At 42.8% G+C, this 27,502-nt stretch overlaps 1 protein-coding gene across 2 annotated transcripts in view; it reads left to right on the plus strand.

Annotated features, from left to right (window-relative positions):
• The window catches only part of KITLG (KIT ligand), a 105,220-nt gene extending 78,412 nt beyond the window's left edge, over positions 1-26,808 (plus strand). The window contains exons 8-10 of one of the 2 annotated variants that reach the window (XM_074941924.1): positions 562-638; positions 3,451-3,531; positions 26,754-26,808. In XM_074941924.1, coding sequence (XP_074798025.1) covers positions 562-638; positions 3,451-3,490 — 117 coding nt within the window. In that variant the 3' untranslated portion in view covers positions 3,491-3,531; positions 26,754-26,808. Of the gene's footprint in view, positions 1-561; positions 639-3,450; positions 3,532-4,651; positions 9,292-26,753 lie in introns of those variants that run through there. The other variant, XM_074941923.1, reaches the window with a different exon arrangement.
• The last annotated feature ends 694 nt before the right edge of the window (positions 26,809-27,502 follow it).

Here is a 27,502-nt window from a genome sequence, read left to right on the forward strand (position 1 = left end):
AGATTATAACAGTTCCCAAATTATGTAAACTATACTGGCAAAAGAACATTTTTGCCAGCATCACTGTGTCTGTATACTGGATTTTGCCAGCATAGCCCCATCAGTTAGGGGTATGATTTTTATCACGCTCCTAATGACATAGCTGTCCCAGCAAAACATTTAACAGTAGATCACATTTAAGTTTCTATAGGTTCCAATCCTGCACAGCTTTAGAGGAGTAATCTTGCTCACACAAGCAGTCCCAGTTGGTTTTGTAGGACTGGTTCTCACACTCTAACAATTAGGAGCTATTAACCTGGTATTGTACTTGGTTAAAAACATAACACTTCATTGAATATAAAATACATATAAATTCTGCTATCACATTTGCATGCATAACTCTGCTTGACTTCAGTGGGATGCATGTGAGCATCTGAAAGCGAGATTTGGCTTATCTGGTACAAGAACATATTGATACTGAAAATAGAAAGGGAGACTTAAATGAATAATTATCATTTGTTTTGTTTTGTTTTTTTAAAGTGTCACTATACAGTAATTATATCTGATGCACTTTTCTTGTAGAAAACACATCGCACACCCAGACCAGAAAGTGATGAAACAACGCAGTGTAATAACTGTCAAGAGGATAATGAGATAAGGTATTTTGCTTCACTGAAGTCTTTACATACTTGATTTTTCAAAGATGAGATGTATCATTTTTCCGTTTCTTAATGGTTTCTCTTGCTGTCTGAAAGGTGCACTTGGAAACAAAAAAAAAAGTGCATATTACCAAGATTCTTGTCATAAAAATGTATTGGATAGAATTTGTGCCCAGAGTATGTCCCTTAAAGTGTGCTCCTACTCTAAATGTACATATGTTTTTTCTGGATACAAAAAAACTCCATTAGGAGAACATTATTGTTGTAAGGTTAATCACTCAGAAGCCAGGGAGAAGTTCCATACTTGTAATGTCAAGGGAGGGAGTTCAGCTACTGAATTCTCAGCAAATGGCAAAATCTGCTTCCTGTGGTAGCAACTTCCCTTCCAAGGAGATCTTTTGCGGAGTAAGATGGATTTAATATTCCTTCTGTAGCAGATTAAAAATGAAAGACTTGTAGGCCCAAGGGAGACCACCGGGGATCACATTGCTTCATCATATACGATTATCCTTCATCTTCACCTCTAGTTTTCAGTACTGAGACAGAAAAGGCTCATGTCTTCAGACTAACTTCCCCTTCTTCCATCATTAATTTTCCCTCTATGTAGTAGAAGACGGTGGAGAAAAGATACTGTCTGCATGTCAGCTTTCCCCTGGGGGAGGAGAGATGCCCCTCTCCTTTCTGAGTAGCAGCCGTGTTAGTCTGTATCCGCAAACAGAAAAGGAGTACTTGTGGCATCTAAGAGACTATCAAATTTATTTGAGCATAAGCTTTCATGAGCTACAGCTCACTTCATCGGATGCATGCAGTGGAAAATACAGTGGGGAGATTTTATATACACAGAGAACGTGAAACAATGGGTGTTACCATACACACTGTAATGAGTGATCAGGTAAGGTGAGCTATTACCAGCAGGAGAGGGAAAAAAAACCTTCTGTAGTGATAATCAAGGTGGGCCATTTCCAGCAGTTGACAAGAATGTGTGAGGAACAGTAGGGGGGAAAATAAACACGGGGAAATAGTTTCTCCGACTGGTTTTTGAATGTTATAATTCCTGACGTCTAATTTGTGTCCATTTATTCTTTTACGCGGAGACTGTCTGGTTTGGCCAATGTACATGGCAGAGGGGCATTGCTGGCACATGATGCAATATATCATATTGGTAGATGTGCAGATGAACGAGTCTCTGATAGTGTGGCTGATGTGATTAGGCCCTATGATGGTGTCCCGTGAATAGATATGTGGACACAGTTGGCAACGGGCTTTGTCCTCACCCATAACCCAGTTGGAGAACACTTCAATCTCTCTGGTCACTCGATTACAGACCTAAAAGTTGCAATTCTTCAACAAAAAAAACTTCAAAAACAGACTTCAATGAGAGACTGCTGAATTGGAATTAATTTGCAAACTCTGGACACCATTACATTAGCCTTGAATAAAGACTGGGAGTGGATGTGTCATTACACAATGGAAATGGCCCACCTTTATTATCACTACAAAAGGTTTTTTTTTTTTTTCTCTCCTGCTGGTAATAGCTCACCTTAGCTGATCACTCTCATTACAGTGTGTATGGTAACACCCATTGTTTCATGTTCTCTGTGTATATAAAATCTCCCCACTGTATTTTCCACTGCATGCATCCCATGAAGTGAGCTGTAGCTCGCGAAAGCTTATGCTCAAATAAATTTGTTAGTCTCTAAGGTGCCACAAGTACTCCTATCCTTTCTGTTACAGACAGAGGCCCTGGTGCACTCCTCACAACTTCCTGCCCTCCTGCTGCTTGAATGAAGGACCCAGATGTTCCAGTGTTTCTTAGTATGGGGAAAGGGAAGGCAGGTCATGGTGGCCTCTCTTCCCCTGGGGAGTTTTGGTAGCAGCAACAGCTGTAAGGGGAGGTTGGTAGATAGCAGCAGATGACTTTATTTCTTCCTTCTGTGCTTACTCCACAAGGGAGGTGGAATTTGCTAATGAAGGGGGAAATAATCAGTCCTATGAGATAAAACAGTGCTGAAAGACTGCCATACAGGAAGGGGAGCAGCTGGGTGGTATCTAGCCAATCCCAAAATATGATTGGATTTATGTAGAGACCAGCAATTGGAAATCGATTTTGCCATTCACTGTGCTATGAAGCACGGATTAATATTGCGAAAATTCACATGAACCAACTTCAAATTTAACATTCATGTGAATATTCAGGTAGGTATGTTCATCTTGAAATCTTTACCCTCTTCCTTAACTTTTTTTTTTTATTCAATCAGTGAGAAGAAACAATTCCACAGACTTAGATGACCAATCACACTTTGTGAACCCAAAGACTGAAATTTTCGGAGTGTTCAAACAATTTAGAATGGCTAACAAATTCATAAACATCAGCCTATGCATGGAGGATTAGTTAACATATTAAGGCTTACATTAATATAGATATCATTCGCTACAAAAAACTCATCCCACTTTAGTACAGTGACTAATAAAGCTGAACATCTTCCCCTTGACACCACAGGTAGAATGAAAAAAAATTTGAGACACAGTTCAATGCAAGAGACTACCTCTCCAAAAAATTCAAATTGGCTGTTTTCCCCATCAAGTCTTTTTAAACATATACAATATTTTCTCCTACCATCCCATCACAAGAAAGTTTTGATCTTCTACTGTAATTAAGTAGCACTTACTAGTGCTCAAACACTTTTTGACCGCAAACATTGTGGTGATGCTTGTTAATGTATTTATTTTAACTAGCAGATGCAGCCATTAATTGCCACCATTCCCTGGAAATTTTAGCACAATGGAAATAAATTTATTTTATGTCTTCCAGTATGTTGCAGCAAAAAGAAAAAGAGCTCTTACAAGTGTAACTGTTGCTTTTTTCCAACACTGTTACTGTTTTCATGTACTGGTAAGTCCTTAAACATGGCAGTATGACAGATTCCGAGCACAAACTTCATAAATTTTGTCAGCTGAAATTTACGGTGTCTATTCTGTGAAGCCACATCTAAAGCTAACTTTGTATTAGTCAGCTTAGCCTACTTGTAAGACAGTCTTATTGCACATATAATTATCCTGTGTTCTGAATTTAGTTATTTAACTTGCAGCCAGCCCTCTCAATATCACAGTGGGAGACAAAGATCCCAAAATGAGGGACAGCTCTCACTTCCTCCACTGGTGTGACAGCCAATTGAAGAGTCATAGGCCCTTCATTGAAAATTCCCAACCCTCACTCCCCAAGTCCCTCTTCAGCTGCAGTGCTATATCATGAAGTGACAGGCTGTCTCAGAATAGTTTATAATATAAATATATTATCCTGAATGCGATAGATGAGTGGGGGAAATAACAGAAAGTAGGGAAAACGTTCCACAGGGGAAGAATATTTACAGAATATACCGATGTGATTCCAGATATGAAACACTATACTGCTAAGCTATTGGACTGTTCTGCATCATTGTCAAACTCTATATTTATCCAGGACCTTCATTCATGAAGCATTAGTATCATATTGGTATTAACTTGGCCACCTAGTTGTGTGGGAGAAAAAAGCACATGGATTTTATTTTCAAACAATACCGTAAAAGAAAATGCCAAAATATTTTGCTTTGACTACATGTTTTCCATAACCAATTAATTTACTCTAGAAGACCAGCTTGCTTTTCATTTTAACTTTTTTTTAAAAGCTCTATTGTTAAGGCTTCCCTGTACTGCAATTGTACAACAATCCTGCAAATACACATATGAGCAGTCCCTTTAAATTCAACAGACTACTCGTGTGTGTATGCAGGAACAGGGTCTAAATGCATTCTGTGCCCAGGATTGGGAAGCTAGAGGAATTGTACATTAACTCCAATTGGGGCCCCTTTAAAAATGTTTGGCAATGTGCTTTGAGATGAAAGAATGTACATGCAAGGTATTTCATTATTTATTTCTATAAAGAAAGTATTATATTTCTCTGCTAGGCTTCTACTACTTAGTAATGAGTATGAGAAACCAGCAAAAATACAATTTTCTTTCCCCCCCACCCCCAGGCAGCCAACAGTTCCATGTTTGCTTCATAAATGAAGCAACTTTAAGCATATTCATATTCCTTCTGGAGTGACAGACTGAGTCTGCATTGGTTGCTGCCTAGGATCCATATCGATTCAAAGAGATGAGGGCGAAGTGTGTGTGTGTGTGTTACTGTGAAACCAACACTGAATTGAATAGCATCAAGAAGAGTATGCTGTGAGCAGGACTGTATTTTATTCAAATACCTACCTTGTGTGGAATTGTAACTGTATAGTCCTTACAGCTGATTCTGGCAAAGGAAGTACATGGCCTGAACAAAAGACATCTTTCAAATGCCTCCAGATACATGTAATCTTTGAAAGTCATAAGGAAGTTTGTATTTTTAATTTACATCCTGTGTCCTCTTACTTACCCTGATGCCTACAAATGGAGTACTCTGAATTGAAAAAGAAAATGCAGAAATGGATACAAAAACATACTCTGCTGTACTGTTGTAAAAAACTTGCCAGTCAGGTGGTGCAATGGACCAGTGTGCTAGCCTTTCACTTCTAAGAAACTGGTTTCATATCTAGCAAAGGTCATATGTAAAATGAGAGGTGGTCTCTGTCTTGTGCCAGGTGGATGTATGTCCATCTCAAAAATCCTCCACAGAACTTGTTTGGGCTGGTGGTCTCCATTTAGGAGAAGCAAAGAATGGATCAAAAAGAAGTAAAGCGGAAGTGACGGTAGCAGGATGGAGCTTTGACAGCATTAGAAGAAACTGTTGGATGTGTGAAGACTCCAATTAAAATTCCAGCCATAGAATGGGGAGGGGAAACAAAGAATTTGAATTGCATTCAACATCTGAAATAACACTAAACTCAAGAAACCTTTTCTAAATATTGATGATACATGCCACTGATTCCTTGGCTTATATAAGATGTAGGAAATGTGGAAGATACTGAGAATGAATGTATTAATTACTGCTGACATACAGTAAAAGCTATTTGTATTGTGTTTTAAATTACAAATAATGTTTTATTTTTTAATCTGGCATTCTCCTTTTCTTTTTTTTCTTTTCTTTTTTTTTTTTAAGATGAAATCTAGTCAAGGTATGAAAGCTTTATTTCCGGTTGTCCTCAGTGTCTACTGCTATTATTAAATACATGGACTACAGAAACAAGACTGATAAAAAATTAAGACTTTGTCAGGCATGCATTTTTAAGGAGGCACTAAAAATACTATACTGAAACTTGCAATATGCGTTTTATGCATCCCATTTGTACAGGCTCTTTCCAGAAAATGGACACTACTTATTTATCTATTTTAAAGTTGTCTGCTGCAGAAAGTAGGAATGTCTCACCCCAAATGACAAACTGCCTAACAGCTGACTATTAACCCAATAACAGTTTTAATTCAAATATGTCTGAAATATTTTGTTTTAATGTCTTCATAAAGCTCACTATATCTTAGATATACTTTTATTTAAACTTTTAAAAGAACTCATGGATGCTTTAGTTATTTCCTTAATCTGCTATGAACTATATGTCAAAGGAATTTGCTATATATAGGGTCAAGTAATTATGAAGACATCTGAGTGCCACAATGTACAAAAAGTATTATGGTCAATGATGGAGATTACAGACATGTAGAGACACTTTGGGTGGAAACTTGGCAAGTCAATGGCAAACTCCTATTGATTTCAGTGGGGTCAAAATTTGCCCGTTAGGGTCTAGTTTTCATTTATACTAAGTCCAGTTTTCAGTGTTTTAGCAGTGATCCTCAGCTGGTGTAAACTGTCATAGCTCTATTAAAGTCAATGGAGCTATGATAATTTACACCAGCTGAGGATCTGTCCTTACAGCAGGTCAAAGAGGCTTTTGTGTAAGTCAGAATTGAGCCCTAATATCCTGACTTTCATTAGGTGCTGGAGCATCTACCACTTCAATTGAAATAAATGGGAGAAGTTCAGCACCTCTAAAAATCAAACCCTTAGCAACTTTTAGCACTACAGAAAACCAAGCAGTAGAATTCTCCATCTGTAGCAGCTTAGTCTGACACAATAATGTATGTGCCTGTATTTTCTGGTCCCTTAGACTAGTATTTGAAGCCTACTTTAAAAGTTCTACTTTTTGAATCTCAGCATGACCGAATGTTTGTTTGAGAACTTGCACCTAGAGCCCTGCAGCGGGACTAGGATCCTGCAGAACCCGCTGCCATAATAGCAGGAGTGGGTAAAATGTCTTTTGTTGCTGGAAGGATTGGGTGGGCAAAAAAAAAAAAAAGACTGTCATAATTTGTGGGAAAACACTAAATATCTCATCAGTTTGGCATAAATAGAATTTCAGCAATGTAAAGCAAGTTTCTTTTTATTTTAAATAAAGGTTTTAATGCTTAAATTTAAGCAAGGGTTAGAAAGATTTGATGTCTATTATAACAGGAGTTAAAAGTATTTTCACATGGTTTAAGCAAGCTTTGTTTTATTCGTTTAGTGGTTAAAAATTGTCTGAATTTTGTGTGTGTGTGTGTGTGTGTGTGTTAACCGACTGTTGTTTGTTTTTGTTTATTTTAATAGCATGGAGGGAATCTCTCTCACACAAGATTTGCAGAATCTAAGGTTTTTGAGGGTGGGAGTGGAATAAAAAATGCAAGAAACAATGCGGGAGCAGGTGAGAGTGGGTCCTGCAGAAGCAGGATTAAAAAAATAACCGCATTCAGGGCTCTGCTTGCCCCTTACTGGGTTGTGTTGAGATAGAGGAAATGTGCCCATAATAAATGGCAACAAATATCACTGAACACTTGACAAAAATGTTAGACAATAAACATTTCCCAGTTGCTGCAATCTACAGTATTTTCTCAAGAAAACTGAATGCATTTGGAATCTTATAGCGGTTTTCTTAGCTTCTGTAATGGAACAGAACCCGATTTATTCAACTACCTTAATTGTTCATAAAGATGCTATTTTTCCGAACTGAATATTTGAGGAAAATTAACAGTAATAAAACATGAAGCATTTGGAGTAATACATCTTGATGTGTCTCAAATTAGGCTTTGAAGTTCAAATTACAGTTTTTTGTTGAGTGCATTTTACCCTTGATAACAATGAATAGTGCATTTATAAATTGATATAAAATTTGCCTCCAAATGCAATGCTACTAAACAGTAACAGTCTTAAAGCTTAGTTATAAGACAGGGTTTATAACAATGCCACACACATTCATCTTTGCCACAGAACAAGGTAAATTTGAGGCTGAATGACATTCATGTATCTCCCTGAAACAGCTCCCATGTACAATCCTTCTGACAACACAAAGTTTACACAATCATAATTGTTCTCATTTGGAATGGAAACATCCATTAGCACAAAGTGCAATAGCATCACGTGAAGCATTTGAGCTGGATAATCAATTTGACAGCTCATGGCTTTTCCTTCATTTTTATCCGACTTACCAGGTGTTTGGGCCTTCTGAGAGGAGTATCACAAACCTGAATATATTTAAATATTTCTAAATAGGGTAGATTGTTTGGCATTTGGAAATCTAATAAGATATATATGTAAATTTTTATAAAGGGCCTGATTCTGCTACCTGTTGTGTAGAATTTACTCCATGCATGGTGTCAGTCATCTGCCAATTTACAAAAAGCAGTTGATATCATTGGGACCACTGCTGGAGTAAGTTGCTACTCAGTGGGAGTAATGGTGGCAGAAGGAGGCCCTTAATTACTTTTGGCTATCTTGTAAGTAGTTGTGCAATTCCTGAGTACAAATAAATGTTAAAATCCTTCATTTTTAGGAAGGGTCAGACCTTGCCTTGTTGTGATAAGAAAATGAGTGTCCATTTATTAAAATGGAGTCCTTTGTTGTATTAAGGTCAACCTAAATTATTCTCAGATCTCAGTGGATTTTGTAAGGAAGAAACATTTGGAAGTTTCCTTGGGAGAAGCTGAACTTTGCATGCTATTAATAGCAGCTTTGTGAGAATAAAAAGCAGCTAATGGTATACTGCAAAATTCAATGTGCTCTTTTAGAAATGTGTTTACTTGAATAAATTAATGGTACTTATTTAGTCATGAAGTCATTTTATAAGAGCTTTTAAAAACTAATGTGCTCTTCCATGGGACATGTATAAAAACATCTTAAACTTGCACGTTTTCTAGACTCTGATCTTCACCACCTGTGTATTTTCTGTTGCTATCCATTTGTAATAGTGAAACTGCTCAGCACACACAACACAACTGTTAATTTGAAAAGTTAACAGTGTACTACTCTAGCTATTTTCAATGAGATTTGCATTTAAGAATTATCCAGAAATTTTCTCCAGATCGAAGTTGATTCAACTATGTATTTAAAATAGATGTACAGTAATAGTGGCATGTTGCTATTATATTAGCAAATAGTTGGGATGTAGAGATTTCAGACTCTTTAGAGACAGAGGCACAGACATTGGTGGTTGCGTCATGTGAGAGAGTTTGTATATTTTGGTGTAAATGACAACACAATCTTGCATAGTTACATTCTGACTGAAAGGTTAAGCAACAAGGTTTATAAAATGTGATATGTGTGTGTATATATATGTCCTCTTAAAAATAGATGTATGCCCTGATCCTTTTTTATACTGGTTTGAAAATGGAATTACATTATATACATATACTTTATTGTTCTAAATAAAGATTTTATGCACTGCCATGATATGAGTACATTGTCTTCACTCAGTCATATTCATGATCTCTCATAAATCCTGGCATATTCTTAAATGGATTTAATGGTATTCTAGACCCCTTTGCATGGAGACTCTATTAAGTAATGTGCAGATGTTTCAGAAATAAAATTCTATGAAGTCTTAAGACACGTTATACCCATTATCAAGCTTCTAGTGCCAACACTATTTTATTTGTGATTCAGGACACTACACGCAGACCTCAGATTAAAAATTATTGTAGCTCCTTAAGGGTATGTCTACACAGCAATTAAACACCTGCAGCTGGCCTGGGTCAGCTGGCTCAGACTCATGGGTTTTGGCTGTGGTAAATTGTGTAAAATTGTGGTGTAAACATTCAGGCTTAGGCTGGAGCCTGGACTCTGGGGTCCTCCCCTCTCACTGGGTCCCAGAGCTTGGGCTCCATCTTCAGCCTGAACGTCTACACCACAATTTTACAGCCACACAGCCCAAGCCCTGTGAGCCTTAGTCAGCTGACCCAGGCCAGCTGTGGGTGTTCAGTTGCTGTGTAGACATGCCCAGAAGAGGACAAATACAAATCTCAGCCACTTAGGGTAACTTTCCAAGTTGCATATAGATATTCATCATTTGGGTCAAATGCTGTTACTTTGGTTTCAATTGCCATGGAAAAAAAATTGTGAATGCAAGGTGTTTTACAATGTCTATTTTTGGAAAGAGGTAATTTATAGTCTAAAACCTGAAATGTTCTATAGAGTTGAGAGAATCCCTTATTTGCTGTATTTTGTACTTTATTTTACATAATTGTGGGTCTCCAAAAAGATGTAAGTCATATTATATTCAAAGATGAATAAGAAATAAATTTTGTTCCTTTCCCTCAGAGGAAGGATTTCTCCCCAGAATCAAAGGCCACTTAGTGTAGTGTCCCCAGCCTATAGCTAGCAGAAAAGTAACACTTAGCACTATAACAATATGAATTGCATTACAGCAATGTAGTTTAACAGTTTAGCGCCAAATGGAGCTACACTGATTTACACCAGCTGAGAGTGTGACCCACTGGCTCCAAGATCATTTTAGTCTATGTTAGCATAGAATTGTTTTCTGCAGGAACTACTTACTTTATATTTTTGCAGAAAGTTCCTGAATGATAACAATTGACAATTTTTATTTTTAATGAAGATGGGTTGGTTCAGGATTTCACATTTTACTGCAGCTTATAAAGTTCCAGCTTCTTACCCCTTTCATGTAACTATTGGTGGTAGAAATTCTTCCAAAATTCAAAACTATTCTAAAAGAGCTGAAGTTTCCCCACTAGCTGCACTGGCCATGTGCTAACACAATCAAAATTTTAGATTGTGAAATGCATAAAAGAAATTCACATGCGCTGCTGAATCCCAGAGGTATGAAGAGTAAGGGCCTCCACCATACTCCCAAAAAGATTATTTCAACACAATACAGGAGCATTTACCATGAGCAATTACTGCTCTCCTGATTTGTGGCCTTTTCTGCACAATCCCATGACAAGAAAACAGGAATTAAAAATACAGACATGATTTTCTCCGGGCTTGGGCTTCCAGCCAAATTCAGGGCAATTATCTTTCTTTTTTTGTCACAATGTGACATATTTCTTGAGCTCATGGAATAATATTCCATTGAGATCACAGAAGCTTCTTTGTTTATTTGTTGCGTATTGTGCTTTTCAGAATAGTAAAATATGCCAAATTGAAGTTAAGAAGCTGGAAGGCAACCTGTAGCTTTTATCAGTTTAACTATTACAAGTGTCAAAATGTCATGTTACAAATTTCTCCTTATTATCACTTATATTGTGACTGATCATTATTAGGACTCATTGGCTATTTAATCTGTCATGTTCCTGAAGTTAAATATTTTAGACTACCCTTCTATTAGACAATACCATCAGCATGAACAAGACAGGAAACAACCTTCACCTTTGTAGACAACAAAGCCAATTAACAGCATCAACTAAGGCAGAGAGGAAGTGTCTAAATTCTTGAATGACTCCCTGAGAACAATACTGCAAACTTTCTTGGGCAGTTGCCCCTTTGCCAAAGCTTGGGTGAAAAGCATCCCAGTGAAGTAGTTAAATTGCTCTGTAGCACGTGGACATAGATTACTACCTGTTTCGTACCGTTCCACAATTTTCTGGCACTGTAAAACTTGCAAATGTTTTCTAGACTTATTTATAATGCTGTACCATAAGTATCAGACAGGTGACTGATCAACTTCACTCCAGTACAGCCAGGGGTTATTTAATTCTATAAGTAGCTGGATGGGGGGAAATATTTAATAACACACTCTTCAATCTAGCAGAGAAAGGTATAACACAATCCAATGGCTGGAAGTTGAAGCAAGACATATTCAGAGTGAAAATAAGCTGTAATTTTTTAACAGTGAGAGTAATTAATCATCGGAACAATTCACCAAGGATCATGTCAATATTTAAATGGAGATTGCATGTTTTTCTAACAGAGAAGCTCTAGGGATTATTTGGGGGAAATTCTATGGCCTGTGTTATACAGGAGGTCAGACTACATGATCAGAATGGTCCCTACTGGCCTTGGAATCCATGAAACCTATGAGAAAAGGTATTAAAAAAACAGGGCATGTTGAGAAAAGAAGACTGAGGGGAGACCAGATGACAGTTTTTAAATATGTTAAGGGCTGTTATAAAGAGGACGGTGATCAATTGTTCTCCATGTCCACAAGAAGTAACGGGCTAAATCTGCAGCAAAAGCGATTCAGGTTATATATTAGGATAAACTTTCGAACTATAGGAATAGTTAAATAGTGGAATAGGCTTCCAAAAGAGGTTGTGGAATCCCCATCAATGGAGATTTTTTAAGAACAAGGTTAGGCAAATGCAAATGGGATGGTTTAGGTTAACTTGGTCCTGCCTCAGCACAGGGGTCTGGACTTGACTTCTTGAGGTCCCTTCCAGCCCTATATTTCAATGATTCTACAACTTATTAAGCTTTCAGATAAAATCACTGATACCCACAAAAACATAAAACCAAGAAATATGGATACAGGAAGGTGTGCTTTGGTTTAGCCAGGTTAAAAGAAAACTACCTTTGATTTTGAATGCATGGCCCAGAGAAAAGTGAAAAAAATCACCAAACCTCTTTAGGCAAGTACTAAACTAAAGTTCATAAACTTCCATTACATGGACAACATCTTAATAGCAAGATTGTTCTGTCAACTGACTTTCCATTAACCATTGCTAAGGCTCCGTGTTGGTCACAGATTCTGTGACCTCCCATGACTTCTGCAGCAGCCGGTGTGCCCAGGCAGCCTCTGGGCCAGGCACACCGGCCACTGCTGGGGCAGTCTCGGGCCCCCTGCACCCCAACAGCAGGAGTTTGGGTGCGTGGGGGCTCAGGGCTGGTGGTTGGGGTGTGGGGTGGTGCTTACCTGTGGGGGGACTCCGGGGCAGGGAGACAGCAATGCCCCTCCCTCCGTTCCTAGTTCCATGTGCTGCCTCTGCCAATGGGAACTGCAGAACCAGGGCTTGGGGTGGAGTGGAGGCAGCACAGTGGAGAATCTGCACTATGTGGCCAACCATTTCTCTGCAAGCTGCCAGCAGTGCTTTCAGACCACAATTTTATAACATAATCAGTGCTCTAAAGAGGGTGTTGAACTTAGAGGAAGCAAAATATGTAGGAATGTATTTAAATAAAGAATACTAAAGGACTGCACACTTTGTTGCTTATGTAAGCTGAACTGTACACCGAGCCAGAACCCACAACCCCAGTATAAACTGGGGGAGGTTGAACACCAGACCCCTGGCAATCCTACCCCCTGCCCCTGCTGCTCACACCTCTTTGCCCCCTCCGCCAAGCTGACAAGATCCCCAGGGGGTGAAGGTGCTGGCCAGAGTGGGAGGGGTGAGAAGTTTCCAGCAGCCTCATTTCCACAAAAAAAAACAGGACGACAGAATGCCCATTGGGTGCTCCAGGCAGAGGAGGTTCTCTGACCCCCCTAAGCCTCACTCCTCTCTTCAGAATGACTCTGCTCCCAGGCTTCCACGGGCCTCTGTGAGGTCACTGCCTCACTCTTGTATCCAGAGCCTGGATAATCCTAACACCATGGGCGGTGCGTGACTCCTCCGTTTGAGGAGGCTGGGCGTGCCTGGACTGTGGCCCTGTCCCGAGGCCCATCCATGCTCAGCTCCCTCCCCCGAGGCCCCCCGCCCGCTTCTCGTGCCTCTTCCCCCAAGACCCTCACAAGGGTTGCCAACTTTCTAATTGCTGAAAACCAAAGGCCCTTTCCCCGTCCCCTGCCCCGCCTCTTCCCCCAAAGCCCTGCCCCCGCTCACTCTCTCCCCCATCTCCATCACTCATGCCCCCCCCATCTCCGCCAGCCCCACCTCCTCTGCCAGCCTCCCCCCTCGCCCCGCTGCCCCTCCAACCCCTCTCCCCAGCCCCGGCCCCTTGGGGCACCTGGGGCAAGGTGGGGCAGAAGGGGGATGGATGGGATCTCCCCCCAGCAGCGGCAGCACCTCCCTCTTGGAGCCTGGTCCAGAAGCCAGCCACTGGCATCAGCAGCTGAGCAGAGAGCAGCTCCTCCATGTGGCTTCAGCCTCAGCTGCTGCTCTTTCTGCCCCCAGGGACAGAGGCCAATTACTGAAGCTAACTGGACTTTTAGCGTCAGGTCAGCTGTGCTGATTGGACACTGTCAGGTTCCCTTTTTGACCACATGTTCTGGTTGAAAACCAGACCCCTGGCAATCCTACCCCCTGCTCCTGCTGCTCACACCTCCTTGCCCCCTCCACCAAGGCCTTCCCCCCCCCGCCTCGCCCCCACCTGCCCCTTCCCCCAAGGCCTTCCGTCCACTGCTCACGCTTCTTAGCCCCCTCCCCCAAGACACCCACCCGCCCACTGCTTCCTCCTCTTCGCCCCCCCTCCCCCAAGACCCTCATACGAGCGGAGCAGGGACGGGAAGATGCAGAGCAAGGGTGAGGACTTTGGGGGAAGAGGACGAGTGGGGCCTCGGGATGAACCATGGGCAGGGCCATGGTCAGGGCCCCTTTCGGCAGCAGTGTGTTCCAAATGTGGCAGGCCAGTTGTTTGGGCAGATTTAGCCTCCCCAGGCCTTTTATACCCACCATCCATGCATAACACTCAGATTAGTGGAAATCAAAAACAGTGGGAAAACGATAGGATTCTGCCCATTGAACATTCCCACAAAATTGTGTAATTGGTCAGATGTGGTTTTCAAAAGTTATTGCATTATTGACAGAAAAATGCCATTGAGTTGAGTGTTAGGCCTCATAAGCCGAAGTGTGACTGAACTGCAGGGAGTGGGAAGACTGAGAAGAAAAGAACACCATAAAGGTTAGCTATATAGAACTAAGGGATCAGAAGGAGGAAAAGTAAAGCACTGACAAACAGGCCCAGCAGCAGTGTTTACTGAAGTGACAATGGGCTAGATCCACAAAGGGATTTAGCCATTACAATGCTCAATGTAGCAATGCCTAACTTATAGGTACCTTACCACACACTGGAATCCACAGACCCAAGATAGGTCCTAGGTTCCTACACAAAGCCTGGGGAGAGAGAGATGTCTAAGAATAGAATCCACAAAAGCCAGTAGGCTGAGCAGTGAGTCTCTAAGATAGTCAATAGGAAAGAGACGGACTCCACCTAACGAAGAGAGGGAAGACCATCTTCGCGAGCAGGCTGGCTAACCTAGTGAGGAGGGCTTTAAACTAGGTTCACCGGGGAAGGAGATCAAAGCCCTGAGGTAGGTGGGGAAGCGGGATACCGGGAGGAAGCACAAGCAGGAGCGTGTGAGAGGGGAGGGTTCCTGCCTCATACTGAGAATGAGGGGCGATCAGCGGGTTATCTCAAGTGCCTATATACAAATGCACAAAGCCTGGTAAACAAGCAGGGAGAACTGGAGGTCCTGGCAAAGTCAGGGAATTATGATGTGATTGGAATAACAGAGACCTGGTGGGATAACTCGCATGACTGGAGTACTGTCATGGATGGGTATAAACTCTTCAGAAAGGACAGGGAGGCCAGAAAAGGTGGGGGAATTGCACTGTATGTAAGGGAGCAGTATGACTGCTCAGAGCTCAAATAAGAAACTGCAGAAAAACCTGAGAGTCTCCCTACCTACATGCCTCCAGCTTTCACCCTGACCACACCACACGATCCATTGTCTACAGCCAAGCTCTGCGATACAACCGCATTTGCTCCAACCCCTCAGACAGAGACAAACACCTACAAGATCTCTATCAAGCATTCTTACAACTACAATACCCACCTGCAGAAGTGAAGAAACAGATTGACAGAGCCAGAAGAGTTCCCAGAAGTCACCTACTACAGGACAGGCCTAACAAAGAAAATAACAGAACGCTACTAGCCGTCACCTTCAGCCCCCAACTAAAACCCCTCCAACGCATTATCAAGGATCTACAACCTATCCTGAAGGATGACCCAACACTCTCACAAATCTTGGGAGACAGGCCAGTCCTTGCCTACAGACAGCCCCGCAACCTGAAGCGAATACTCACCAGCAACCACATACCACACAACAGAACCACTAACCCAGGAACCTATCCTTGCAACAAAGCCCGTTGCCAACTGTGCCCACATATCTATTCAGGGGACACATCACAGGGCCTAATAACATCAGCCACACTATCAGAGGCTCGTTCACCTGCACATCTACCAATGTGATATATGCCATCATGTGCCAGCAATGCCCCTCTGCCATGTACATTGGGCAAACTGGACAGTCTCTACGTAAAAGAATAAATGGACACAAATCAGATGTCAAGAATTATAACATTCATAAACCAGTTGGAGAACACTTCAATCTCTCTGGTCACGCGCTTACAGACATGAAAGTTGCGATATTACAACAGAAAAACTTCAAATCCAGACTCCAGCGAGAGACTGCTGAATTGGAATTCATTTGCAAATTGGATACAATTAACTTAGGCTTGAATACAGACTGGGAGTGGCTAAGTCATTATGCAAGGTAACCTATTTCCCCTTGTTTTTTCCTACCCCCCTGCCCCGCCTCCTCAGACGTTCTTGTTAAACCCTGGATTTGTGCTGGAAATGGCCCACCTTGATTATCATACACATTGTAAGGAGAGTGATCACTTTAGATAATCTATTACCAATAGGAGAGTGGTTTTTTGGGGGGGGAGTCTTGGGGGGGGAGAAAACCTGGATTTGTGCTGGAAATGGCCACCTTGATTATCATACACATTGTAAGGAGAGTGATCACTTTAGATAAGCTATTACCAGCAGGAGAGTGGGGTGGGGGAGAGAAAACCTTTTGTAGTGATAATCACCCATTTTTTCATGGTTTGTGTGTATAAAAACATCTTCTGTACTTTCCACAGTATGCATCCAATGAAGTGAGCTGTAGCTCACGAAAGCTTATGCTCAAATAAATTGGTTAGTCTCTAAGGTGCCACAAGTACTCCTTTTCTTTTTGGATTAAGTTTAGAAGCGTGAGCAACAAGGGTGATGTCATGGTGGGAGTCTGCTCTAGACCACCGGACCAGGGGGATGAGGTGGACGAGGCTTTCTTCCGCCAACTCACAGAAGCTACTAGATCGCACGCCCTGGTTCTCATGGGTGACTTCAATCATCCTGGTATCTGCTGGGAGAGCAATACAGCAGTGCACAGACAATCCAGGAAGTTTTTGGAAACTGTAGGGGACAATTTCCTGGTGCAAGTGCTGGAGGAACCAACTAGGGGCAGAGCTCTTCTTGACCTGCTGCTCACAAACCGGGAAGAATTAGTAGACGAAGCAAAAGTGGATGGGAACCTGGGAGGCAGTGACCATGAGATGGTCGAGTTCAGGATCCTGACACAAGGAAGAAAGGAAAGCAGCAGAATAAGGACCCTGGACTTCAGAAAAGCAGACGTTGACTCCCTCCGGGAACTGATGGGCAGGATCCCCTGGGAGAATAACATGAGGGGTAAAGGAGTCCAGGAGAGCTGGCTGTATTTTAAAGAATCCTTATTGTGGTTACAGGGACGAACCATCCCGATGTGTAGAAAGAATAGTAAATATGGCAGGCGACCAGCTTGGCTTAACAGTGAAATCCTTGCTGATCTTAAACACAAAAAAGAGGCTTACAAGAAGTGGAAGATTGGACAAATGATCAGGGATGATTATAAATGACCAGGGATGCTCGGGCATGTAGGAGTGAAATCAGGAAGGCCAAATCACACCTGGAGTTGCAGCTAGCAAGAGATGTTAAGAGTAACAAGAAGGGTTTCTTCAGGTATGTTGGCAACAAGAAGAAAGCCATGGAAAGTGTGGGCCCCTTACTGAATGAGGGAGGCAACCTAGTGACAGAGGATGTGGAAAAAGCTAATGTGCTCAATGCTTTTTTTGCCTCTGTCTTCACGAACAAGGGCAGCTCCCAGACTACTGCACTGGGCAGCACAGCATGGGGAGAAGGTGGCCAGCCCTCTATGAAGAAAGAAGTGGTTTGGGACTATTTAGAAAAGCTGGACGTGCACAAGTCCATGGGGCCAGATGCGTTGCATCTGAGAGTGCTAAAGGAATTGGCGGATGTGATTCCAGAGCCATTGGCCATTATCTTTGAAAACTCATGGTGATCAGGGGAAGTCCCAGAAGACTGGAAAAAGGCTAATATAGTGCCAATCTTTAAAAAAGTGAAGAAGGAGGATCCTGGGAACTACAGGCCAGTCAGCCTCACCTCAGTCCCTGGAAAAATCATGGAGCATGTCCTCAAGGAATCAATTCTGAAGCACTTGGAGGAGAGGAAAGTGATCAGGAACAGTCAGCATGGATTCACCAAGGGAAGGTCATGCCTGATTAATCTAATTGCCTTCTATGATGAGATAACTGGTTCTGTGGATGAAGGGAAAACAGTGGATGTGTTATTCCTTGACTTTGGCAAAGCTTTTGACATGGTCTCCCACAGTATTCTTGTCAGCAAGTTAAAGAAGTATGGGCTGGATGGATGCACTACAAGGTGGGTAGAAAGTTGGCTAGATTGTCGGGCTCAACGGGTAGTGATCAATAGCTCCATGTCTAGTTGGCAGCCGGTATCTAGCAGAGTGCCCCAAGGGTCGGTCCTGGGGCCGGTTTTGTTCAATATCTTCATTAATGATCTGGAGGATGGTGTGGATTGCACCCTCAGCAAGTCTGCAGATGACACTAAACTGGGAGGAGTGGTAGATACGCTGGAGGGTAGGGATAGGATACAGAGGGACCTAGACAAATTGGAGGATTGGGCCAAAAGAAATCTGATGAGGTTCAACAAGGACAAGTGCAGAGTCCTGCACTTAGGACGGAAGCATCCAATGCACTGCTACAGACTAGGGACCGAATGGCTAGGCAGCAGTTCTGCGGAAAAGGACCTAGGGGCTACAGTGGACGAGAAGCTGGATATGAGTCAACAGTGTGCCCTTATTGCCAAGAAGGCCAATGGCATTTTGGGGTGTATAAGTAGGGGCATTGCCAGCAGATCGAGAGACGTGATCGTTCCCCTCTATTTGACATTGGTGAGGCCTCATCTGCAGTACTGTGTCCAGTTTGGGGCCCCACACTACAAGAAGGATATGGAAAAATTGGAGAGAGTCCAGCGAAGGGCAACAAAAATGATTAGGGGTCTGGAACACATGACTTATGAGGAGAGGCTGAGGGAACTGGGATTGTTTAGTCTGCGGAAGAGAAGAATGAGGGGGGATTTGATAGCTGCTTTTAACTACCTGAAAGGTGGATCCAAACAGGATGGATCTAGACTATCCTCAGTGATAGCAGATGACAGAACAAGGAGTAATGGTCTCAAGTTGCAGTGGAGGAGATTTAGGTTGGATATTAGGAAAAACGTTTTCACTAGGAGGGTGGTGAAACACTGGAATGCGTTACCTAGGGAGGTGGTGGAATCTCTTTCCTTAGAAGTTTTTAAGGTCAGGCTTGACAAAGCCCTGGCTGGAATGATTTAGTTGGGGATTGGTCCTGCTCTGGGCAGGGGGTTGGACTAGATGACCTCCAGAGGTCCCTTCCAACTCTGATATTCTATGATTCTATGATTCTGTGAAATGCTGAGGAGATGGACTGGTCCTAAATCCTGCCACTCAAAGGGACTTGGGTGCCTAAATCCAGACCAGAGGCTCGTACCTGTCTCTGCCTAGGATTCATAGCCATGAACCCTCTCTTTGAGTTAGGCCTAAACTGGGTTTTTTGTTTTGTTTTTTCTGGGTTGTTGTTTTTGTTGTTGGGTTGGTTGGTTTTTTTTTTTTTTTTTGCAAGAAATGCAAGAAGAGTAGAAGTAGGCAGAGACCACTGGACTGTAAGATATTCTCATGTGGATCTCTTTCAGTCTCTCCTGAAGCTGTTCCATTGGGCAAAAAATACTTAAATATATATTGGGCCAAACAGAACATAAGAATGATCCTATAGCCAAGTAATTATTAAGGCCCCCACCTAAGCAGTGGGAGATCCAATTTCAAATCCCTTCTTCATTTCATGCATATAAGGGACTTGAACTGCTGTCTTCTATAGCTTGAGTGAGTAACCTGACTACTGGGCTAAAAGTTATAAGATAGTCTTCTTCTCCTCACCTCCCTCTCTGCTTTGAGTGAATTTAGGCATGAGCCACCACCTTTCTTGGAAGAAACACCTTAGGCACCTAACTCCAGGGAAGGGACAAGGCTTAGGCCGCATCTAGCCCATCACTTAAGGTTGAACTCAGTATATCTTGTTCACACTTTTTAAATATCCAAGCTTGATTTTTTTAAAATGTGTTCGAGAATTTGCCATGTAATGTGGAAATTTTTTCCATTGGTTTATTAGCCTCACTATTAAAAATTTGCATTTCATTTCCCACTTTGAACATTCTGCCTTCAACTTCCAGCTGCTGATAAATGATCTGGATGTGAAAAAAGTGGTCAAATAAGGGAAGAGTTCAACAGTAGAGCAAACAGAGGCAGCCACCTTGACAAGTCGGTAAAATATTTGAGCTAACACGGTACTCTGCCTACTTGGTGTGATTTCTACTCATGCCAAGAAACAGAGGACTCTGCTTGAAGAAAGAGTAATAAAATAAAAACACAGATTTCCCCCAGGAGAGTACATGATAATAGCTTTTTCTTTGTTCAACTGCCAGCATTTCTCTGACTACAAATAAGATTCCTTCAATAACAGCAATATTTTTTCATTATGGAACAACTTGCTTTCAAAACCACCATAATATGTTGCTAAACTGAGCTGTGTACTTGATTGATTCTCCCTGCGCTATTTCCCATAGTACATGTAACATTCCCAGTTACTTAAGACGTGTTTTGGAATTGTGGATGTTCAGCACCTCTGAAAATCAGGGCCCTTGATACCATAGGTTACCATGAACAAGGAGTATAAAATGAAGACAGACCAAGCAAACAGGCCAGCATGTATAGCTGGGATACTTACCTCCCATCTACACAACATGTATGTGTCTCCAGTACTCCAGCACAAAAATGACGCTTGGTAGGCTATACCATGGCATCTCCAGGACACTCGGGAGGTATAAGCAGTAGTTCAGAGGCTGCTGACTGAAAACCAGATTTACCACGATAAACAACAGTTCCCCCAGGTCTTCTCTTCCTGCTTACATCCCATCACTTCAGGAGCAAATTTGATTCTTCAGTCACTCCCGGTAGCATTTTACAATGGTATTATAATTGGGAAACATTTTTCTAAGTAAAAAGAAAAGGAGTACTTGTGGCACCTTAGAGACTAACCAATTTATTTGAGCTTAAGCTTTCGTGCTCAAATAAGCTTATGCTCAAATAAATTGGTTAGTCTCTAAGGTGCCACAAGTACTCCTTTTCTTTTTGCGAATACAGACTAACACGGCTGTTACTCTGAAACGTGTCATTTTTCTAAGTAGTTACTTCTGTCGACTGAGCCAGTTATCATGGTTGGTTTGGTGCAAACACTGATTCCCTGAATGCTCCTCTAATCCCTTTCTTTCATCCTTGAGGATATTGAATCAATTCTCCAACTTTGAAAAGTCACACCAGTTGCACTTCATCCTGCAATGCAAGCATTTGCTCACACATGTGCCACGGTGATCAGTCTCTGTGAGAATTCTTCTGTGAGAGCACTGCCAAAGACAGAGTCAGCTTGGCCTGCTCTTGGGAGGGCTGTGCTTTCCTTATTTCTTAGGAATTTTGAAGTCTCTCAAATGTTTTCACTAGCTGTTAGACATCTGCTTGCTTACCTCAGAGCTCGAGCTTTTGTTGGAACCTTTCTTCATGGCTGTGTGTGCTGATGAATATGGCAATCTGAAACACTTCACCTTCTCCACACAATTTCAAAAATGTTTTACAAAGATGTTCACCATTTTGGGCCAGCTCTAGTAATAACCCTTACCTGATTGTAATGCAGGTTTAAGCTGGTATAAAACCAATCCTGCTAAAACAATTATACTAGGGATCTACTATACTGAGGATCAGGCAAACGCCTACTCCTAATTATTACAGAAGGGAGATTCCAGCATCCTGAACTTTCAGCCTGTGTGGGATTATTTATTTGTTCTTCTCCACTTTCAGCCAGCTGGAAGCTCTCTTCTTCTACTGGACCTCTAGAAGTACCACCCAAAGTGTTTTATCAGAAGCCCATCCTGGGCTGCAGGCCTTTGAAACTTCTGGTAAAGAAAGGACAATCTATGAGTTAGCAGTTCTTTCTTGAACCTGTTGGTGTTTGCAATAGGATTAAAGGGTCTCTATACTTAACACTAGATCAATAGGTTTTCAAAGACATAAAATAAATAAAGTTACTTGTTTCAACATCTCAAACATTTCACTTGTCCTCTGATACAATATGGTTAAGTTGACATTGCTTTTGTGTTTTCTGTGTCAAGCGTTCTTTCTTTGAACCATATCACCTTTTAAAAATGTATAGCAATATTAAATCCTATTTACCTGTACTATTCAATGGTTTGAAGCTTTTATGCTTACAAGTAGCTGACAGCCCAGCACAAAACAATCCAGGCCTTTGACAGAAGCTGATGGGAACAGAAGAGGTGTGGAGAAATGATAGCCTTTGGGGAGAGGCAAAGCCAGGGAAAAGCTATGGTGAAGGAGGATTGAGTGGGGACAACAGGTGCTTGAGGAAGTGGGTGACAATAAGAGTTTTAGTGGGGCAGGGAGATACAAAAATTGGCTTTTAGAGATGGATTGAAATTTGGTCATTCCCAAACTCAAAGTTACATAAAAATGAACAAAATCCTCAGCCCTCACTTGGAAAGTGATAGAACTCCTATCGCGTTGTGGAAAGCTGGAAGCATGAAGTGACCCACAAAGAAGGGAGTAGTCTGCATCCAGTTAGAAAAGATCCACACAATAAAGAGCCCATAGAAAAAGAAAGTGTACTTTGTATTCATTCTCTTTAATCACTGCAAATCCATGAGGTAGGAGCATTTTACTATTTTAAAATATTCTCTCTTCTTTAAAGGTAGGAAATAATAAGGTAGGAGACAATTTGATTTATTTTAGTCTGAAGAGGGGAGAGAAGCAGCAGGGAGAAGACATGGATTTTTGATGAATCCTCTGTGTATCTGCACATGTGCAGAGGGCAGTACAGGGCACTTTTTAGGCTAACTCCACAAAGAGACTTAGGCACTGCAATGCTGAACATTGCAGTGCTTAGCTTTTTAATGCCTACCCACCTCATGGAATCCATGGCCCTGAATTAGGCATTTAGGCTCCATATACAATGCATGGGGAGAAATAGGCACCTACAAGTGGGATCCACAAAAATCTGCAGGTTTAAGCCTGACTTCAGTACCGGGCAAACTGGTTGAAACTATACTAAAGAACAAAACTGTCAGACACATAGACAAACATAATGTGTTGGGGAAGAGTCAACATGTTTTTTGTAAAGGGAAATCATGCCTCACAATGTACTAGAATTCTTTGAGGGGGTCAACAAGCACGTGGACAAGGGGGATCCAGTGGATATATTGTACTTAGATTTCCAGAAAGCCTTTGACAAGGTCCCTCACCAAAGGCTCTTAAGCAAAGTAAGCTGTCATGGGATAAGAGGGAAGGTCCTCTCATGGATTCGTAACTGGTTAAAAGATAGGGAATAAAGGGTAGGAATAAATGGTCAGTGTTCAGAATGGAGAGAGGTAAATAGTGGTGTCCCCTGGGACCAGTACTGTTCAACATATTCATAAATGATCTGGAAAAAGGGGTAAACAGTGAGGTGGCAAAATTTGCAGATGATACAAAACTACTCAAGATAGCTAAGTCCCAGGCAGACTGCAAAGATCTACAAAAGGATCTAACAAAACTGAGTGACTGGCAACAGAATGGCAGATGAAATTCAGTGTTGCTATATGCAAAGTAATGCACATTGGAAAACATAATCCCAACTATACATATAAAATGATGGGGTCTAAATTAACTGTTACCACTCATTAAAGAGATCATGGCGTCATTGTGGATAGCTCTCTAAAAACATCCACTCAATGTGCAGCAGCAGTCAAAAAAGCGAACAGAATGTTGAGAATCATTAAGAAAGGGATAGATAATAAGACAGAAGATATCATATTGCGACTATATAAATCCATGGTACTTCCACATCTTGAATACTGTGTACAGATAGGGTTGCCCCATCTCAATAAAGATATATTTGAATTGGAAAAGGTTCAGAAATGGGCAACAAAAATTATTAGAATTATGGAACAGCTTCTGTATGAGGAGAGATTAATAAGTCTGGGACTTTTCAGCTTGGAAAAGAAACAACTAAGGGGGGATTTGATTGAGGTCTATAAAATCATGACTGGTGCAGAGAAAGTAAATAAGGAAGTGCTATTTACTCCTTCTCATAACACAAGAACTAGGGGTCACCAAATGAAATTAATAGGCAGCAGGTTTAAAACAAACGAAAGGAAGTATTTCTTCACACAACGCAGAGTCAACCTGTAGAACCCTTCACCAAAGGATGTTGTGAAGGCCAAGACTATAACAGGGTTCAAAAAAGAACTAGATAAATTCATGGAGGATAGGTCCATCAATGGCTATTAGCCAGGATGAGCAGGGATGGTGTCGCTAGCCTCTGTTAGCCAGAAGCTGGGAATGAGTGTCAGGGAATGGATCACTTGATGGTTACCTGTTCTGTTCATTCCCTCTGGGGCATGTGGCAATTGGCCACTGTTGGAAGACAGGATACTGGCTAGATGGACCTTTGGTCTGACCCAGTATGGCCGTTCTTATGTTCTAAACTAGTTGACAGCAGAAGCTGTGGAGAGGGTTGTGGCCTAAGCCCTATCCTTCTCCTGGAGTTAGGCCCCTAAACCATTTCTTCTGAGAAAGACCCACACAAAACAGCCAAGAAAAAGGTGAACTCCCTTATAATATTTATTCCACTCATTAGGATACTTGTTCATGTCAATTCATCACCACTCCCACTGTGGAGATGGGATTTTAATTTGGATCTCCCACCTCTCAGGTGAGTGCCTTAACCACTAGACTACAGAATTATTTTTCACTCCTTATCTGGCCCAATGGATATTTAATTATTTATACACAGTGGAACAGCTTCAACAGGAGAGACTGAAAAAGATCCACAACAGAATATCCTGCACGGCAGTGGTTGGAGCCAGTCCTGTGGGCTCAGCGGCTGAACAATGCAAGCCTAGGGTTTGTTTGCTGGGGGGCGTTGTGTCTCAGAGCCTGTGCCACTTTGTATCTAGACTACAGACTCTCTGGATGCTGAGGATGTGGGCAACTATTGATGCTAAGACTGGAACTGCTGCTGTCCAAGGGGATTTCTGGACTGCTTCTGCTGAGGAGTTTGGAAGAGAAATGTGGGACTGTCATTTCCCTCTGCTCTGATGACACGCATGCACAGGCTGAGGGCTTGGCTACACTTGCGAGTTACAGCGCAAGAAAGGCGCCCCGGGCACCCTAGCTCACTCCCTGTCCACACTGGTAAGGCATGTAGGGCGCTCTGTCTCCACGGCTACAACTCTGCTGGTACTCCACCTCGGCAAGTGGAATAAGGTTTGCTGCACCACCGCTGGAGCGCCATGGCACCAGTGTGGACACCCTGGTCTGTTATTGCACTGTCATTGGCCTCCAGAAGTGTACCACAATGCCTGTTCTAGCCACTCTGGTCATCACTTTGAACTCTACTGCCCTGCCCTCAGGTGACCAACCATCAGACCTGCCCTTTAAATTCTCTGGGAATTTTAAAAATCCCCTTCCTGTTTGCTCAGCCAGGCATGGAGTGCTCTCAGCGCATCTTTCCAGGTGACCATGCCTCCACGCACCAGGAGATCCGCAGTATGGAACAGTGACGAGGTGCTGGACCTCATCAGTGTTTGGGGGGAGGAAGCTGTCCAGTCCCAGTTGTGCTCCAGCCACAGTAATTTCGATATCTTCGGGCAGATATCAAGAGCCATGCTGGAAAGGGGCCATGACCAAGACGCACTGCAGTGCAAGGTTAAAGTGAAGGAGCTGCGGAATGCCTACATTCTCACAAATCCCGTGAGGCAAACAGCCGCTCTGGTGCTGCCCCCTCAACCTGCCATTTCTACAAAGAGCTGGACGCGATACTTGGGGGTGACCCCATCTCCATGCCGAGTACCACCAGGGACACCTCAGAGCCCAGTTCAACAAGGCTGGAGGAGGAGGAGGAGGAAAGCGGGAGCGAGGGTGCTGAGAAAGACACCCCGGAATCCCTAGATGCAGGCAGCCAGGAGCTGTTCTCAAGCCAGGAGAAAGGTAGCCAGTCGCGGTGGCCGGTGCTTGGGGAAGGACAAAAACCAGAAGAGGTTCCCAGTAAGCGGCTTTTATTTTGGGAAGGAAGTTATTTGGTGCAGGCTCTTGGGGCAAGGAGGGTTAGGGCTGCATGCATGCCTAGATACGGAATAGAGCGTTGATGTGCTCTCTCACATCGTGGTAATCGGCCTCAGTGATCTCTTCAAAGGTCTCATCCAGAACTTGGGCAATGCGCTTGCGCAGGTTTTTCAGGAGAGCCACTGTTGTCCTTATCCCAATCAGGCTCACTTGTTCATGCCACTGTGCCGTGAGGGGCAGGGGGACCATTGCTGCACACAGGCAAGCTGCATAGGGGCCAGGGCAGAAGCCACATTGCAGTAGAAGACACTCCCTTGCTTCCCTGGTCACCCTGAGCAGCAAGATATCTTTCAGGATGAACTCCTGTGGAAAATGTGGGAACAGTGTTCAGTATAGGGGCCCCCTGCCGCTGTTGGCTCTCCCCAAGGCACAGAAACGCAGAGGACATTACAGCTGTGAAACAATCAGTCACGCTTGACCCTGTGCTTACTCACCATTTTGGGGCTCCCGTAGGTTATGTGCGCTCGCTTTGGGACAGGCAAATTATGCTACTGTGTAGACTGTGCTTCCCCTTAAGTACGGGGGAATCATTGTTCTGTCTGGTGTGAACAATGCTGCCTCTGTTAAGTGTTGCATTTTGCCTTTACAGATACAACCTTGAGATCTCAGCCATCTGTGTTATCAATGGCCAAGAGGCTGCAAAGGATCAGGAAGAGGCCACGTAGAAGCAAAGAGGACATGCAGCATTCAACTCATGAAAATAAAAAAGTGCAGGAGTGGCGGGAGAGTGAAAGGAGGGTCCGCCAGCAGAATGCGGCTCGCTGGCACCAAAGCACAGAGCAGCTGATAAGCATCATGGAGCACCAAGCGGACTCGATCCAGGTGTTCGTAGCCATGCAGGTGGAGCACTACTGCGCCCACCCCCGCCCTGCAGCCCTCGTCCCAAAACTCTTTCCCTTGTGCCACCATGTCACCTCCAAACCACTTTCCCCAACATCCGTGTTCTTACCGCCACCCGCTGCCTCCAACACCTGTAGGTTCACCACTCAGCCCTGAAAACTACAACCCTTACCCACTGCAGGGTAGGGCTTGGGGGGATATTTTGCGGGGAAGACGTCTCCAAGTGGGCTCTTTCCCTGTTCTTTGTTTAACACGCTTGGTGGTGGCAGCATAGGGTTCAAGGACAAGGCAAAGTTTGTACCTTGAGGAAGTTTTTAACCTAAGCTGGTAAGAATAAGCCTAGGGGGTCTTTCATGCAGGTCCCCACATCTGTACCCTAGAGTTCAGAGTGGGGAAGGAACCTTGACGGGGAGTTTATTAATTATACATATAACTTAGCCCCACAACCCATTACAACAACACTCCTGTTTTCCTTTCCTCAGTCAATGTTCAAACAAT

The sequence above is a fragment of the Natator depressus genome, chromosome 1 (assembly GCF_965152275.1).
Source record: "Natator depressus isolate rNatDep1 chromosome 1, rNatDep2.hap1, whole genome shotgun sequence".
NCBI lineage: Eukaryota > Metazoa > Chordata > Testudines > Cheloniidae > Natator > Natator depressus.